This window comes from Phoxinus phoxinus, assembly GCF_949152265.1.
Source record: "Phoxinus phoxinus genome assembly, chromosome: 25".
Taxonomy (NCBI): domain Eukaryota; kingdom Metazoa; phylum Chordata; class Actinopteri; order Cypriniformes; family Leuciscidae; genus Phoxinus; species Phoxinus phoxinus.
In genome coordinates, this window is record NC_136900.1 from 17,010,833 (window position 1) to 17,027,247 (window position 16,415).

Below are 16,415 nucleotides of genomic sequence, written 5' to 3' on the forward strand. Positions count from 1 at the left end.
GCACTTAAATTTTTTATTTTTTTACATTTATAAATGTTTTATTAAAAATATGATATATTATGATTACATTATATTGCTTATGAATAAAAACAACAGAAATAAAGGATCACAATAATCTGTTTATTTTTTATGAAAACATTTGTGACATCAGTGCAGCTTAAGCAGAGCAATATGACACTCAAAACTAATAAAGAAAGGAAACTGCGCTCATTTTAGGAAAATGCGCAGAAAATCATTGTATGCAATCTTCCCTGAGAGGTTACTGTCAAAAAAAGATGTGAAATGAAAGAATTCTTCCTCTGACAGATTCACGCTGTACTGTCTCAGAACCTAAAAAAAAGAATAATCCAAAAAGTTGCATGATTAAATACAGGACGTGGACTGAAAAGTGTTTTTTAGAGTGTAAAATAGTGCCTTGTACCTTTCTAAAGTCCTGAAGAGAGATCTTTCCAGTGCGTTCTTTGTCAAAGGAGGTGAATCTTTGCCTCATCTGCCTCCAGACGAGCTGGATAGGCCTGGAGATTCTCAGCATGGCTTCAACACACTGACCACTAAGTGGACCGGGACTCATCTAAAGGAGGAAGTCAGAAAATGCTGGATGAACTACACTGGCCTATAACCGCTCAAGATGTGCTGTAATCGCAGTGAACTCACTGGTGCCGTGGGGGGCTGCAGTTTGAGTCTGTTGGATGAAGTGTTGACCTGAGGGCTGAACATGAGCACAAAGTGCCGTAGGAACTCCGGGTAAGAGAGACGTCCGCTGTTTTTGATGTCATATTTGACAGCCAGCTGCTCAAACTCAGGGGGACTCAGCTCAATATGGAGGCCCTGGAGTATCTCTGCAAAGCATCAGTTCAAATTCACCATTTCCAGACAGCATTGTGACAATACATGGCAATGATTCTATTGTCATTTCCCAATTATTGCCGTGTATTGTATGGTTGAAATGTGCAGTGACTGATAAATGGAAATAAATCAGGCCCTCAAACATGTACCTAGGAATATCTCCACATCGATCTCCCCTGTTCTGTCAGGGTCCGCGTGCCTGCATCTCCTCTGGATGTGCCTCCAACAGTCCTGGATCCTGGAACGCACCTTCATCTCCACATCCTCACAGTTCAGCAGTGGCGTGGACCTTCTGCCCGCCGTGAAGGGCCTCTGAAGCCGCTCGGAGACTGAAGGCTGCGAGATACAAATGACACTGGAGACACTTGGAGACAGGAAACACCCAATATCAGCGAATCAAGCAAGTAATGCACTGTACCATAGAGCGTGTAAAGGTGCAAGGTGCTGTTTTGGGGCGTCTGAGGGGTGCTGGTCTCTCCAGTGTTGATCTTGCTGAGCCTGGTAATGATTTAGCAACCTTTTCCAGGCCTTTCTGTTCTCCGCTGAACTTTTTCAGAAACTCTCGATATTCCAGGTTTCCGAAGCCGTTAACTGGTAGGATTTCCCACAGGCTTTGAAACTGAAAGAGTTGATTGTGTTTCAAGCAATTGAAGGAACTATTAAAGATGTTTATGTGGTACACTCTTGAATAAAGGTTCTTTATTGGCAGCTATGGTTCCATTAAGAACCTTTTCATTTAAAAGGTTCTTTAGATTGTTAAAATGTTCATCACACTTAGTTCTTTTGGGGAACCAAAATGGTTCTTCTATGGGATTGCTGTGGAAACCGTCTCTTGGAACCTTTATTTTTGAGTGTACTGGAAATTACCTGGTCGTCGGTAAGCCTCATGAAGTGACGATCACAAATGGTCTTAAAGTCCATTTTGGAGATTGTGTTTATATTGGCGTAGTCGAGGTCTACTATCTCCTTTGTTATAGTGTACATGCGGGCCGACACAACCTCCTGTATCCGCCTCAAAATGTCAGAGATGACTAAAGGTCGGGTCTGATTAGGAAAACGCATCTTGTGGATTTTCTTCAGCCATTCATCTGCTGTCTGTTAGATTTAAGGAATAGCCATTTTAATATACACCATATGCAACTAAGACCATTCTACATTATGGTGATTTGATAGTGTGCAAAAAGTAAAAACAATTTCTGACCTCTTGAGTGTGGAGGTTGAAGACTTGGAGGAAATTCTTCCAGTCAACCATAATCTCCTCTCCTTCACTCAGTCTCATATCAGACAGCAACCTCCTGAAGTGTACATCTGAGAGACGCATGCAGAAATGGTCCAGCACTTGCCGAAACTCTGTTTGCGGTATCATACCATCTCCAGTCTTATCAAATGCAGAGAAGGCCTAGAAAAGCAAAACACGGGAGCAGTTTTTTTATGATTTAAAAAAAATCTAACGTTTGGGATCAGAACGATTTACCAGTGTTTTTAAAAGAAGTCTCTTATGCTCATCAAACCTGCATTTATTGGATCGAAAATACAGTAAAACAGTTATATTGTGAAATATTATTACAATTTAAAAGAACTATTTTCTATTTTATTCTAGCTGACTTTTCAGCAGCGATTACTCCAGTCTTCAGTGTCACATGATCATTCAGAAAATGCAAATTCTGGTGTTATTTTATTATCATTTAGATATTATTATAGTTTTTAATATTTTTAATTTTAGATTGAATTCATTAAATTTTCGTTCAAGTTTTAGTCATTTTATTTAGTTTTTTTAAATATCTGTATAGTTTTTATATTATTATTTCAGTTTTAGTCATTTTAGTATATTTAGTTAAACTATATGAAAATGAGAAATGTAGCCTTGATAATTAGCTAAAATAAAAAATATGTTTAAGGTTTTTACATTTAATTTCAATATTATACATATTTTAATTCATGCAGCAAAAATGTTTTTCAAGGCTTTAGTTTAATTTAACTTTAATAACCCTGTTTGGCGCTCAAGAACCATTTCTTATTTCAATGTTAATATTTTTAATATTTTTTTTCAGGAGTCTTTGATGAATAGAAAGTTCAAAGTAACACCATTTGATTGAAACAGAAATCTTCGTCAATATTATAATTGATCAATTTAATGCATCCTTACTGAATAAAATAAAAAATAAAAATCTAACCGATTCTTCATTTTTTTTTATTAGAATATGGAATTGGAACATCCATTTTCTCTTCAAGATTTTGTCAAATATCTTATTTTATTTTGTGAAATTAGAAAAATGTATTAGTAATGAGAGTGGTGAAGGGTGTTTTCACACCGCTCTTTTGTCGTCTTTTGTGTTGTTGTTTTTTGTTTTATGCAGAAAGTGACAAAATCTCTGTAGCAGTATTAATATATTTTATAAATAGTCTGTACCTTGTAGAGAGTATCTGAGGAAGCAGTAATCAGCTCCTTGACTCTCTGTATGGCTCTGTCTGGGCTCAGCTCCTCAACATCCTCCTCTGGTTCTGGAGAACCCATAGTTTGAGGAGGGTCAACTGCAGTCCTACTCGAGACTGGAGGTCCAGTGAGATGTTTTAGGAAATCAAGGTAAGGCAGCTCCTTCAGACAAGCATCAAAGCCAAGGCTAAAAAAATCAAGAGAACAGAAGAAGAAGAATGCAGTGGCTGACAACACTTATCACGTTTTGAGTAAAGGAGCATGTCTGTAATGGAGGGTTACAGGTTCAGTAGACATGTGAGCTGTGTTTCTGTTAGTTGAAAGCCATTTCTGTGCAGGAGAGAGAGCAAGTCTGTCACAGTCACGTAACCATCTTTGTTTTTATCCAGAACCACAAGGCTTCCGCTCACACTCTCAAAGTCACTCCCGATCCACTTCCTTCAAACACAGATAGATTCATGTAACACTATGTATGAGGAGAGTGTTTTCGTCTGCAATTTTGAGAGAGACCATTCTCACCTAAGATTTTGTAGCATAACCTCTAGATCAGGTGTTGTGGACATCACCCTTTCTGTGAGCTGCTCCTGTAAAGCGTCCGACTGACTGTCTTCATCTGATGCGGCTTTAAGCCTTCTTAAAAACTCTGTCTGAGCGAGGAAGCCCTTCCCCTCCTCATCATATCTGTGTGAGAGTGTTAAGTTTTATTTACAGCAGATATCAGACATCTTGAACTTTGCCATTTATGTATTTTAGTTAATGCCATGCTAATCCTGATTCTGGATCAGCTGTTAAATGCATTGAGGAACTCATACACACATTAAAGTGAAATAAACTAAATGAAGTTGCTTACCTGCACCAGAGTTTTTCAAACTCATGTGGTGTGACAGGCATGGAGTATTTAAAAAGCATCTGCTTTAGATCATTTTTGGTCATGATGCTTTCACCATTGTCACCCAACTGGCAAAAGACCTGTCAACACAATTATTAAGTGCAAAGTTTAGTTTAAAAGAGCACTCATTCATTTTTATCTCATTAAAACGTTTTTACATGGAGGGGTCTCCTCGTGGGAGCCGCCATTTTGAGTTCACATGATCAGTCAAATACTGCTCAGTTTATCTTGCTAAAAATAAACACATATTGCTATAAACATGGCTGACTGCTTATAATGCATTTCTATACTGATGTCTACACATTGCTATATTTTTGTATTATGCTATATCCAGACCACAGGTGTCAGCGTACGTCCAAGACAGCTGCCATATAGCACCAAAAAGTAATGATGGGAGAATCGCTTCGAATAAATTGAACCAATTGCTTCGCAAAATGATTCACTGTTTTGAAGCGCCACATACTGGTGACCCCTGCTGGTCAGAACAGTGTAAATGCAACAAAAATGTAAAGTAAATTTATTGAAAGTAAAATCTTTTTTATAAATGCAATAAACCAATCATCCGATTAAATATTAAGTATCTGTACAATGTAAGTGTTCTTTTCTCAATTTTCAGAGCTTGTTTTGTTTGTTCCATTGCTCAGCTAAATAGGCCAATAAAAGACTATTAACTATTATTATTCCTTTTAATTATACTAATGTCTAATTAAAATGTCTACAAACTGATCAGAGATCAGGTAAAACCTATAGACACTTGTTCAATGGTTCACTGCTGGGGAACATGCGAATCCTCAGTGAATCCGCATGATTCATTGGTTCACACCTATGGTTCACACAGATCGCATGAAATCACATGACTTTGGCAGTTTGATGCACGCTCCAACCCACTGATTCGAAACAAAAGATTCGTAAAGGTTTATAAGCTTCATGAAGCAGTTTCATCACTACCAAAAAGTGCCCTTTTCAGTAAGCAGTACAGGATGGAGATTACCTTTGAGAGCTCTGAAGGTCTTTTGTGTGCAATGGCTGCTAGATAGTCATGAACTTGGTCACATGCATTATCAAGACACCCGTCTCGTCTGAAAAACATGAATTCGGAGCTGTTAGCTTTACAAAAACACCTAAGATAAATATAACGATTAATTCCAGAGAAGTAAAAGGTTCTTACAAGGTGTTATCATTTTGATGTGATTTCATCTTGCCACTGGAGAGGACTTTGTTGTGAAACTCAGAGTAGTTGAGTGTGGCGCCAGGCGTAAGGTCCAACATTTCGAGCAATCTCCGATACTCTCGCTCTTGGGTTACAAACATCAGGCTGTCAAACAGAGTCCTGAAGTCATTCTGATTAACTATACCATCTCGGTTCTTGTCCATGAGACGGAAAGCGGTCAGAGCATCCTGCAAACAAAAGCGAGGGAAAAATGTCTTAAGCAGTGGGACATATTCTACCGCAACATGAATAGTGTAGTTTTTAAGTACTTAGCCTAACATGAGAGTGTACTCGAAATTACCTGGTCGTTGGTAAGCCTCATGAAAATATAATATACAGTGGCCTAATATGTATTTAGACACTTTTTTTATGAAACTCATTGCATTGCTAATAAGTATACATATGTACATAAACATATACTGTATGTGTGCGTTTTACAATTATTTTATTTTATAAGTAAATAAGTAGAATGATCTGTTGCTTTATTACCCCATGATATTCCTTGATCCTCTTTTTGAGCTGACCTAGACAATCCTCTGCAGTCAAAAGTGTGGAAGTTTGCACATTTTTTGTCTGTCTATCTTTGTCCTTTTCTGGTATTGTTATTTCTGTGGTGAAGAGAAATGAGAAAAAAATATGTCTTACCAGTTTGTGCCATATGTTTGTGTTAAGAAAACAGTGTGTGTGTTGTGAAATATCAAACCTTCAAATTTGGCCAGAAAGTCAGTAACAGAAATCGGACCCAAATTAAAACCAAGGGACACAATAAGCATCTGAAACTGGGGTCCGTCCAGGAAAATACCACAATCATCCAGAATCTAAAATCAAGAGTGACATGAATCAATGTAAAGAACCCATTGTTTCAGACAACCCATTGTTGCATGAATGTTGCAACCAGAATTATAGTACCAGTAATGAGATTAACCAAAATATAAACAAAAAGTGTGAGCAGATCTCAGGCCATACCTTACAGAAATGTCTCAGAGTGAGCGCTGCTGTTGAGCTTTTCCTGGTGGACATCAGATAGTCCTGAAGGGTCATCCCACGCCTCTGAAACCTGTCCTTGAGTTTCCTCAGGACAACATCTTTTACTGCTTCTGCTTTTATGTTCAACATGGACGCTTCATGTTCCTTTTCCTTCCTGTAGTAATAGTATACCACAAAACCATTTAGCATATGTTCCTCATCAGGACAGAGTGTTGCATGCATATCACTTCTCATGTTCATTGACAGACCTCTCACTGATACTGATGCCCTCCAGAACACCCAATCTTGTCAAAAACAGCTTGTAGTTCACACCTCCACCCTCCAAAAATGGTTCACAGAGCCTTGACAGAAATAGGGGAAATTAGTCAGTATCCAGAGGTAAGGCTGAGGGCAGAGAAGTGAGACTCACTTGCTGAAGTGGGATTCAGACAGTGGTAGTCCGTATTGTTGGATCAATCTCCTGAGGTCTTCTGGTGGGATTATGTCACTCTGGTTTTGGGTGGTGTTGGTGATAGATTCGATTAACATGTCATAGTTCTCAGAAAGCTTCTCCTTCAAAATCCCTTCGACCTGTAGAAATCATGTATGTAAAAGAACTAGTATTGGCAAGTGATTAATTTTTATCATTCTTAGATATCCTAGTGGTGAATAAGCAAGCTTTATACACAACAAATATAAACAATACTGTAAAGTTACTTTGCAGGTTACTTACTGCGTTCCATGTTGTTGTTGCTGTGGAAGGCAATGTGTTAACCCACGCTGTAGCCTTTTTATTGAGCTTTGGTGTCTGCTGGAATTAATGCACAGAACAGGGTTATTTTTAGATTCATTTTAATTCGAATAACCTCTATATGGGAGAATCTCTCAAAACCTATCATGAAAAATAATAAGAAATTATATTTTGCATAAAGAAAAACAAATTCACTATTTTGGACACTTTTTAGGACATACTGTATTAGGTACCCATCAACCTGTATTACAGTAATGTCTCTCTTAGTATTTTGTAATGATTCTCATTGCAATATATATTTTGTAATGATTTTTTTTTTTTTTTTTTTATAATCTTTGAGAGTTTAAAAAAAATTGCATTTGAATTTTTTTATGTTACAGTAATCAGATTGGGAAATATTTTTTGTATTATGCAGTAATGAGAATTGGGTAAAATAAGCTTAATTGTCATAAAAATAAATGTCCCAATGCAAAAATCCAAAGGGTCCTAATAACATTTCAATATTTGTTATTAGATTTAAAAAAGATGTTTAGGTTGAAATGTGTCCCAGACAACTCGTCCTAAAATTCACCTGCATTGTAATTTTAAAATTTTAATTTATAATTATAATTTTTATATTTATAAAATGTATTTATATTGTTTTTATATTTTCATATGTATACTACATTATATATATATATACACACACACATTTTGCAGTAATGAGAATTGGGTAAATTAAATTGAGCTTAATTGTCCTAAAAAAAAAAAATGTTAAACGTTATTATACTTCGATTGGCCTTTGGTGATGGAGGAAGTCCAGGAATTGTTGGTAATTTATGACATCTGTATGTTCCACATCCAAGACATCAACAAGAGCTGTGAACTGCTCATTGGTAAGATGGAAATTCAGACTCTCCAGGGCCCTGTATAGTTCATCTCTACTGATGAAACCTGTTCTGTTCTGCAGAAACAATGATCATTATTGTGAATAGTTGTGATTTAAAGTGCACAATTAAAAAAAATTCTGAATCACAAAACATACCTGATTAAGTACATGCTGACGTAGTCTTGGTAGAATTGCTTCAATACTCCATGATTCTGGAGTTGCTGGAGCAGAATCTTTTCTGAGACATTACAAAATATTAATGTACTGGTAATCAAAACTACATATATATATATACTTCAACATATTGCAGTAGTGTGTTGTAAATAATATTGATTTATAGGACCAAAACAATAACTGTATGGCCAACTTACTGTGCAGGTATGTCATCTTTGAACAATCCAAGAAATCTTCTCCATTGCACAGGCTCTGTGTTGCTCACTCCAAATCTGTGACAGTAAATGATCACTAGATGAATTTCAGAACTGCAATCAGGTAAATGCATAAACAATATGTAAAATCTCATACCTGTTTAATAACTCTCTGAATATAATATCATCCATGGGAAAGAGGAAATTGCTGAGGACAGATCTGAGATTCTCTTGGGAGACAAACCCACTGTCTGTGATGTCAAATGCCTGCAGAGCTTTTTCAACAAGGCTATCATTTTTCTTGATCTGTAAATTGGCAATCAAATTAGAAAACTGATTTGAATGAAATGCTCATATATATGAGATGAAAAAATAATCCGTCATACTCACTTTACTCAAAAACCTGGTCTGGACTTCATCCAAGGTGTCCCTGGGTTTGCCTGAAAAAGACCTTACGCTTGTCTTACTTTTAGGTCTTGTTGTAGTGCGACTGACAGCATCCCAATTCAGTGCTAAAAAAAGAAAAGAAAAACAATTGACATATATTGCATTATTTTATTATTGTCACTTTTATATTACATAATTTATTTTGAATAACGGTACCCAGTTGTACTGAATCTGGTGCAATTTTTCTATAGTTTTCACAGTCAACACCAAGCTGCTCAAGAAACTCCTTGTAAGATATTGTGTCAGCATTATTCACGCTGTAATGTGACCATAGTCTGGAGGTAAGACATAGACACAAAACACTTAGCATTCTGGGAAAAACAATAGGCTAACACATCAGAAGAGTTCCATTAGGACCTGTGGAATTCCAGCTGACTCATGGGAAAGCAGTATCCTTCTAGCACTTTACGCAGCTCATGTTGCTGGATCTGTCCATCACTGTTGTAGTCAAACAGCCGAAAAGCCCTGGTGATGTTTTTCAAGTTGCCTCCGATCTGGAATGATGAGAATCATGGATATTACACACTAGCATCAGGCAAATATTTAAATAAAATGCAAACCTTATCACCCGCACCTTATCTTTCAGACGACACTGTAGTTCTCCGAGTGACACGTTTCTGTAACTTCCACTCCTGGATGGGATTCTGTTAAGAGATAATATATCGTATATGTATATAAAAATATAAAATAAAAAATAAAATAAGGAAATACAATAATTGAGAAAATATCTAAAAAAGCATATATTACCTGCCCACAGCAGATGAAACCTTGCAGTATCTTCTGAAAAACTCCATATAGCGAATTGTTCCATTTTCTCTTAAGTCAAGCTAATATAAATATTTGAATGAAGTTGAAATAAGTGAGAATATTAAACATTTAAGATGAAAAACCACTGCCTTCGTACCACAAAATAACAATACGTGCACTGAAAGTGGTGACTGTTGTAATTCTAAACGAACACACCTCAGCCAACAGACCCTCAAACTGAGACTCGGTGAGCGGAACCAGAAAGCCCTCAATGACACGTCTGAACTCTCCTTTGGTGACGCTTTTGTTCCCTTCTTGGTCAAAGGCTTCAAAAGCAACCTTCAAGTCATCTTTTCTGTCTTTGAGTCTCTCCAAGAGTATGTTCTCAATGTCCACCAAAGAAAGGTTCTCATCTGCCACCGACTGCACAGAAGAGGCTGTAAAAAGAATATAAAAAAGAAAATCTCCTCAACGAAATGCTTTTCCATCATTACCAAGATACAAACTAAAAACAACAAAATAAACAGCACAAACCCTACCAGAGTCAGATTTGAGAGTATTTCTCCTTGAGAATTCTCCTGTGGAAGTTCGAGACGAACTCTTAGCTCTAGGGATGATGGTGAGCCCTTGAGTTACAGGCCTCAGATCTATATGGCTAGAGATTTGAGGCCTCTCTGCTGACTGTGACACCTGAATATAACCAATATAAAATTTTGCGGTAAATGGGGGTGTAACAACATATTGTGTCACAATATATCGCAATACAAAAATGCGGATAGTGACAATATGTATTGCGAATAGTTCACCCAAAATGGAAATTATGTGCTTTAAAAAATTCAGGTTTAATGTCAGTCCTTACATTAAGCATACTACATTATATAATAATGGTAGTATAATATATATAGGCCTACATTATATAATAATGTAATAGTATAATAATGCAATGGGGGAATATTTGTGGGTCCTGATAATGCTGGATGTCTAATGTTACCAGTAAAAAGTGGCCTACATTATTTAAAATATATCTAGTCACTGTCAGTGACAGAGTGCAAGCATATTCGTCTAAAATAATTCTGGATTTTCAGCTTCAGGATTCAGGATTTCAGGATTTTCAGAATCATGAATATTTTAATTATTTAGTTTTATTTAGTTACCATTGTCCTGTGCATTAGGTTACCAGCACAAAGTCCAAGCCTATTCATTCACACCCAATGAAATACCAAATATAGGATTTAAATCAACAATAAAAAAACATTGTTAACCTTTTACCAACATGTCTTGGAGTATAGCAATAATATCATATCGTCAGTTCAGTATCGCGGTATGGAATAGTGAGATGAGGGTATCGTTACACGTTACACCCCTAGTGGTAAAGCTTTTTTGAAATAGCTTTTTGATTTCTTTTTTAATTTATTTCCTTCGTATTTTTTAAATTGTATATATTACAATATATTATAATGTTAGTCCTCAATGTACAACGTTTTTAAATTACTTGAAACAATTAGAAAGTATTTTATTAGGACCAGTAACGTTAGCCTCATAAGAAAACCTATTTCCTTGGTAACTTAGTTCAACTTAGCCATTTTTCTTCCAGAAATGATATACCGGTAAGTAGAATGTCTTCATACTAACCCAACTTCCCACAGCTGACCTTGGACGCATTCTTGTGTTAAATTCGTATTTAGACCATCGGTGTCCAAACTAAAGACGACAACTTGTGTTGCCAACCAGTCAACCTTTGTAGCCACAGTCGAGGACGCTCCGCTGTTCCCATGGATATGGTGTGGCGATAGGCTGTCAATCAGGCGTTGGCCCTGCCTACTGAAAAAAGCGAAAAAATTCACAAAACATTTTTTCAAAAGGACAATACCAACGGATAAGCAGTGCAGATTAATTTATATCGACACATGAACTGCAATTTATCATATTTTTTAAAGGAAAATAGAGACGAACATGACGTTGTTGTACTGTCCTCCTCAGCCAATCATCATTCCCGAATCCCGATGGGCGTGGTTACCAAGTGTCATGGCGGCCGCCTGGAGTTTATTGTAGTGTGCTAGACTCAGACCGCGGATTGTCCTGTTTTAGATTGAACTCTGTTTATTATCATTTTGGGGACGTTTGAATGTAAACAGGTGTTTAAACATGGGGACCGTGCATGCCAGGGTAAGCGCATTTTTCCAGAGTTATCGGAAAAGCTAAAGCAATGACCTCTGAATAGAGTCTTTGAATGACAGGCCGAGTTCAGGATGACGTTTTGTACTACACATTGATCCATATTAATTGTCAGTAAGATAGTAAATCAATTTTGCACATATAAACGGTCACTCTCACTACACACTGAATCATGTAGCAATCGACATTGACGAACTATAGCTGTCACAATACTTGCCTTTATATGTGCACGATTCTTGCCGCTTTACATATTGTATGTGATCCTAAGATAATTTATTAGAGAAATCATAGTCTTTGAGTATGCTAATATAATAACATAATAGGTCTGTAACCCTATTACTCACTGCTACATATCTGTTGACCCAGAGTCTGGACCCCCTTCCTATGCAAGGACCTGAACTGGGGGTTCAAGCAGATGACATGGACCTGGGGGAACCAGAGCATGAGGAGAAACAGGAAGTTCTGGAAAATAAAGATGTAAGATTGATCTTTATGTGTTTGGTCTATCCATTGTTTGCATATGCATTAATGTAGATTCATATCAGGTTTTCATATGTATCTTTCAATTGTTTAGGTTGTAGTACAACATGTACACATTGATGGTCTCGGAAGAACAAAGGAAGACATTTTAACGTATGAGATTGCAGATGTTTTCCGTGCCAACAACTTGATTGATGTGAGTATTATACATATATATATATATATTAAAATTTTAACTATATTTATTTAATATTGTGTTTATATTTACAAATTTGTAACAGGTAATGAAGAAGTCCCATGAGGCCAGACAGAAACTTTTGCGTCTGGGGATATTCAGACATGTCGAAGTTGTCATTGACACTGCTGAAGGTACAACAATTATGCAAACAACCAATAGTAAATAACCAATTAGCAAAATTATGCATTAAAGTCTGAATTTACTTTAAAACATTAGGTACTGATGCGCTGCCTAACGGACTGGATGTGACATTTGAGGTGAAGGAGCTGAGAAGAATGACGGGAAGTTACAACACTATGGTTGGGAACAACGAGGGAAGCATGGTGAGCTACTGACAATCTGCATCATGCGTGTCTGCAATGAAAAACTGAGGTAATTTACAAGTGTTGTTCTGGTTCTGATCTGATATCAGGTGCTGGGTTTGAAATTGCCCAATGTTTTTGGCCGTGCAGAGAAGCTGACCTTTCAGTTCTCTTATGGGACTAAGGAAACTTCATATGGCCTGTCATTGTTCAAGCCCCAGCCTGGACACTTTGAACGGAAGTATGTTTCTTGGCATTGTATTTCTATTTCTATTTCTATTTACAATTACATTTACTTTTGTTATAAATGTCATGTTGCCCAAGTCAGTCATTTAAGTTAGTCATTAAAGTTCCCCTGTTCATTCCCCTAGTCATCGGTAATTCCAGTCTTACTTTTTGCACAAACCTATGTAGGTTCATAAACAAGTGCTGAAAATTCATAATATGTATTGGATTCATGTAAACCAATTGTAGGAGATCACCAAAATCAAAATGAAGAACCATTAAAATAGCATAATAGGGGCACTTTAAAGTCAAGCACATTTCTTTCTCTTACTCTTTCAGCTTCTCCATTAACTTGTATAAAGTCACGGGGCAGTTCCCATGGAGCTCACTCCGAGAAACGGACCGAGGGGTCTCCACAGAGTTCAGTGTAATGACTTCATTTTGATAATTTATTCATTTTTATCAAGACTTATTTATTTATATTAAGGCGTTTATTTATTTACAAAGCTTCTATGTTCTCTTTAAACCAATATTATTTTATGTAATATAATTTTAGTAGATTTTTTTAAAGTTTTAGTAGATATGTAAGAAATGATCTAATTTACTAATTGCCCATTGTTTGATCTATGATCCCCAGTTCCCCATCTGGAGGACAAATCACACTTTGAAATGGGAGGGTGTGTGGAGAGAGCTGGGTTGTTTGGCCCGTACGGCCTCCTTCACTGTCAGAGAGGAGAGTGGCCATTCCCTGAAGTCCTCTCTTTCTGTACGTGTATTCTCTATATCTTGGCTTTGTTATTACACTCATTGATATTTCATAACTGATTTTGAATATGATGTTTTCCTCACAGCACGCAATGGTCATCGACACACGCAATTCTACAATCCTTCCAAGAAAAGGTGCCTTACTGAAGATCAACCAGGTTTGTTTGCTATCCTTGTACATGAAAGGAATAGTTGATCCAAAAATGAAAATACTGTTATTATTGACTTAATTTGTATGGTCTGTCAGGAACTGGCAGGTTACACTGGAGGAGATGTCAGATTCCTGAAGGAAGACTTTGAAATTCAGCTCAACAAGACTCTCTTCTGGGACTCGGTAAGATGCTTTGGAAAAAATATTGCTTATGTCTGTTTGTTGCTATGTTAATTTAGTATCATTAATATACTATAGTACATAGACTTTGGCAAGGCTCCGTTTGCTGATTTTCGTGTCTCTTAGGTGCTCTCTACCTCTTTGTGGGGTGGTATGTTGCTGCCCCTTGGAGAAAGACCATCCTGCATTGCTGACAGGTTAGCAAATTCCCTCTGTCTTTGGTAAGAAAGACCCACAAACACTCAAAGTAATGGTGGTTTTGGTGTATTTAGGTTCTATTTGGGTGGTCCGACCAGCGTGAGGGGCTTCAGCATGTACAGCATCGGCCCTCAGAGTGAAGGTAAATGACTCTGACCCTGACAAAGGGTATATATACTGTATATCTATATATTCATGAGTAATGTTTGTTTTCTCACTTTGGTGACAGGCGATTACCTCGGTGGGGAGGCGTATTGGGCTGGAGGGGTTCATCTGTACACCCCTCTTCCATTCAGGCCAGGCCGAGGCGGATTTGGAGACCTTTTCAGGACACATTTCTTCCTCAATGCCGGAAACTTGTGTAACCTCAACTATGGTAAGATACAAATGCTGTGAAGAGAAAATGTTCTCTTTTTGTTTCATGAAACATGCTTTGTTTTTACTTACATTTGTTGCTGTACTTTAAATGGTCCACTAGGGGAAGGGCCGAGGGCACACCTGAGCAAACTGGCCGAGTGTATCCGCTGGTCTTATGGAGCGGGCATTGTGCTGCGTCTGGGCAACATCGCTCGTCTGGAGCTCAACTATTGCATTCCCATGGGTGTCCAGAGCGGAGACAGGTAGACAATCAGACAATCGCACACACTCTATCAATCACTAATACACAAGTGATGCACTTTTAATGTAGGCCTACTAGCATCTCTCTTCTCTCATTTTGAATTTTTGATATAACATGCTGATGTGTTTTGTATCTCAGGATATGTGATGGAGTGCAGTTTGGAGCTGGAATCCGATTCCTGTGATTCCTCCAAATGCGGGGAAAGAAGGCTTTCTGTCACTTTGTACTTGTGATAAAGGATATTCATACGATTCAACTTTGAGCTGCAAAGTAATGTTGGTTTATTTTTCAGTGTTGGCAAACATGCTAAAAAATTAAATGGTCTAAAACCAGTAACGTTTGTTAGGAATCAATCATCCTTTTTAAAGTTTATTGGCACTTCAGTGGGGAATATATATTGGACATCAGTGCTCTTATTGTCATATTTATTTGTCAGAACAGTCAGTGTTCAATAAATAATGTCTCTGGCCTTTATTGTGGTTTCATGCGTGTTATTAATCTGTTATATATTAAATAATAAAATAAATTGTGTGTGTGTGTATATATTTAAAAATAAAATAAATGGGCTTATGTGGTGTATGGGCTTATTAAGGTCACTTCCCTTGTGTAAATTAGTGTGTGTGTATAGAAACACAATTCAGAAATTTCTAAGTTCAGAAATTATTCACACTTGCTGTACTTTTTAATCACACAAACACCAAGTCCATCATCATTCGCTATTTTCCGTACTCCCGTAAAACATTTCAACCATTGTCAAGCCATGTTTAAAGACTATTGGTATTGTATCAATAAACATACATACACTAAAATACACACATATAAGTCTGTTTTTAAAAAAAATTATTAAACTGTATCCATCTTACACAACATGAATTGCTTTTCATTACTGAGTTTCAGAAAATGTCTCAATGAAAAACGTTAAGTAGCAACCATCATGAAGATAAACAGCAGTTTAGCTGCGACTGCTCTATATTTGCTTTAAAACATTCATGGTATTCCTAAACATATTATAAAAAACATTAAGAGAATAGCAGAACTGATGTATAACATCAAGTCACATGAGACAATCTAAGATTATATCTCTCGCTGTCGCTCCCACTGAGAAAAACATAATCTGTGCAGTGTCTTAGTGAGTCCAGTAGGGGGCAGAACTGCTGTGCACTCAATTCGGTCATCATCAGTCTTCATGTAGTTCCAAAGCAGTATGACTTTCATTTTTGGGTAAACTATCCATTTAAATTGTAATAACAAATTCTATGTAAACCTGTTATTGGTTGAATTCCTCATCTTAGAGATCCACAGTTGATAATCAAGTGTCCCCGTTTGGTGTGCCTTGGGTCCACTGTGGGACAGCGGTCATGGCAGTTTTATTTTTTCAGCGGAGGGCCAATGAGATAGCCAGACATATGAAGTTCAGTGTGAGAGATACTGCTATACTGCACGCTCCACCACAATCCTTGGCATTTTCCTGCAAGAACACAATACACAAAAATATTTATTTGCCAAACGATGGTAATTTTCTGCAAATCTGTGCCAGTCATGGAGGAATCCAGATC

General features: G+C 37.1%; 3 protein-coding genes across 5 annotated transcripts in view; 1 reads left to right on the forward strand and 2 right to left on the reverse strand.

Moving 5' to 3' along the window:
- Positions 1-86: 86 nt before the first annotated feature.
- Positions 87-11,312, reverse strand: efcab6 (EF-hand calcium binding domain 6). Its single transcript, XM_079603106.1, has 31 exons — positions 11,159-11,312; positions 10,066-10,216; positions 9,743-9,963; positions 9,527-9,606; positions 9,354-9,423; positions 9,137-9,273; positions 8,936-9,054; positions 8,723-8,844; positions 8,490-8,638; positions 8,336-8,410; positions 8,121-8,202; positions 7,866-8,039; positions 7,079-7,156; positions 6,776-6,936; positions 6,615-6,707; positions 6,346-6,520; positions 6,083-6,197; positions 5,869-5,987; positions 5,338-5,567; positions 5,161-5,248; positions 4,131-4,249; positions 3,800-3,961; positions 3,563-3,718; positions 3,257-3,467; positions 2,048-2,245; positions 1,714-1,941; positions 1,265-1,465; positions 996-1,182; positions 655-839; positions 422-571; positions 87-330 (listed from the first exon to the last, which is right to left on the reverse strand). The coding sequence occupies exons 1-31, from the start codon at positions 11,186-11,188 to the stop codon at positions 208-210; spliced, it is 4,389 nt and encodes a 1,462-aa protein (XP_079459232.1). The 5' UTR covers positions 11,189-11,312; the 3' UTR covers positions 87-207.
- A 190-nt stretch (positions 11,313-11,502) lies between these two features.
- samm50 (SAMM50 sorting and assembly machinery component) lies at positions 11,503-15,730 on the forward strand. The gene is made up of 15 exons (XM_079603112.1): positions 11,503-11,692; positions 12,068-12,178; positions 12,276-12,377; positions 12,463-12,550; positions 12,636-12,742; positions 12,832-12,962; positions 13,286-13,373; positions 13,584-13,712; positions 13,798-13,869; positions 13,959-14,045; positions 14,169-14,239; positions 14,315-14,382; positions 14,470-14,616; positions 14,719-14,860; positions 14,998-15,730. The coding sequence occupies exons 1-15, from the start codon at positions 11,672-11,674 to the stop codon at positions 15,041-15,043; spliced, it is 1,410 nt and encodes a 469-aa protein (XP_079459238.1). The 5' UTR covers positions 11,503-11,671; the 3' UTR covers positions 15,044-15,730.
- The window catches only part of cacna2d4b (calcium channel, voltage-dependent, alpha 2/delta subunit 4b), a 32,022-nt gene continuing 31,116 nt past the window's right edge, over positions 15,510-16,415 (reverse strand). For all 3 annotated transcript variants that reach the window (XM_079603108.1, XM_079603109.1, XM_079603107.1), the window contains one exon: positions 15,510-16,327. In XM_079603108.1, the coding sequence (XP_079459234.1) occupies positions 16,235-16,327 (93 nt within the window). In that variant the 3' untranslated portion in view covers positions 15,510-16,234. The remainder of the gene's footprint in view (positions 16,328-16,415) is intronic.

Coding starts and splice junctions, on each gene's coding strand:
- efcab6 (XM_079603106.1), bottom strand. CDS start 11,188: ATGCGTCCAAGGTCAGCTGTGGGAAGTTGG. Junction 3,962..4,130: donor TTTGAAAAACTCTGGTGCAG/GTAAGCAACTTC, acceptor ACTCTCACACAG/ATATGATGAGGAGGGGAAGG. Junction 572..654: donor TGCAGCCCCCCACGGCACCA/GTGAGTTCACTG, acceptor TTCCTCCTTTAG/ATGAGTCCCGGTCCACTTAG.
- samm50 (XM_079603112.1), top strand. CDS start 11,672: ATGGGGACCGTGCATGCCAGG. Junction 12,179..12,275: donor AAGTTCTGGAAAATAAAGAT/GTAAGATTGATC, acceptor TCAATTGTTTAG/GTTGTAGTACAACATGTACA. Junction 12,963..13,285: donor CCTGGACACTTTGAACGGAA/GTATGTTTCTTG, acceptor TTACTCTTTCAG/CTTCTCCATTAACTTGTATA.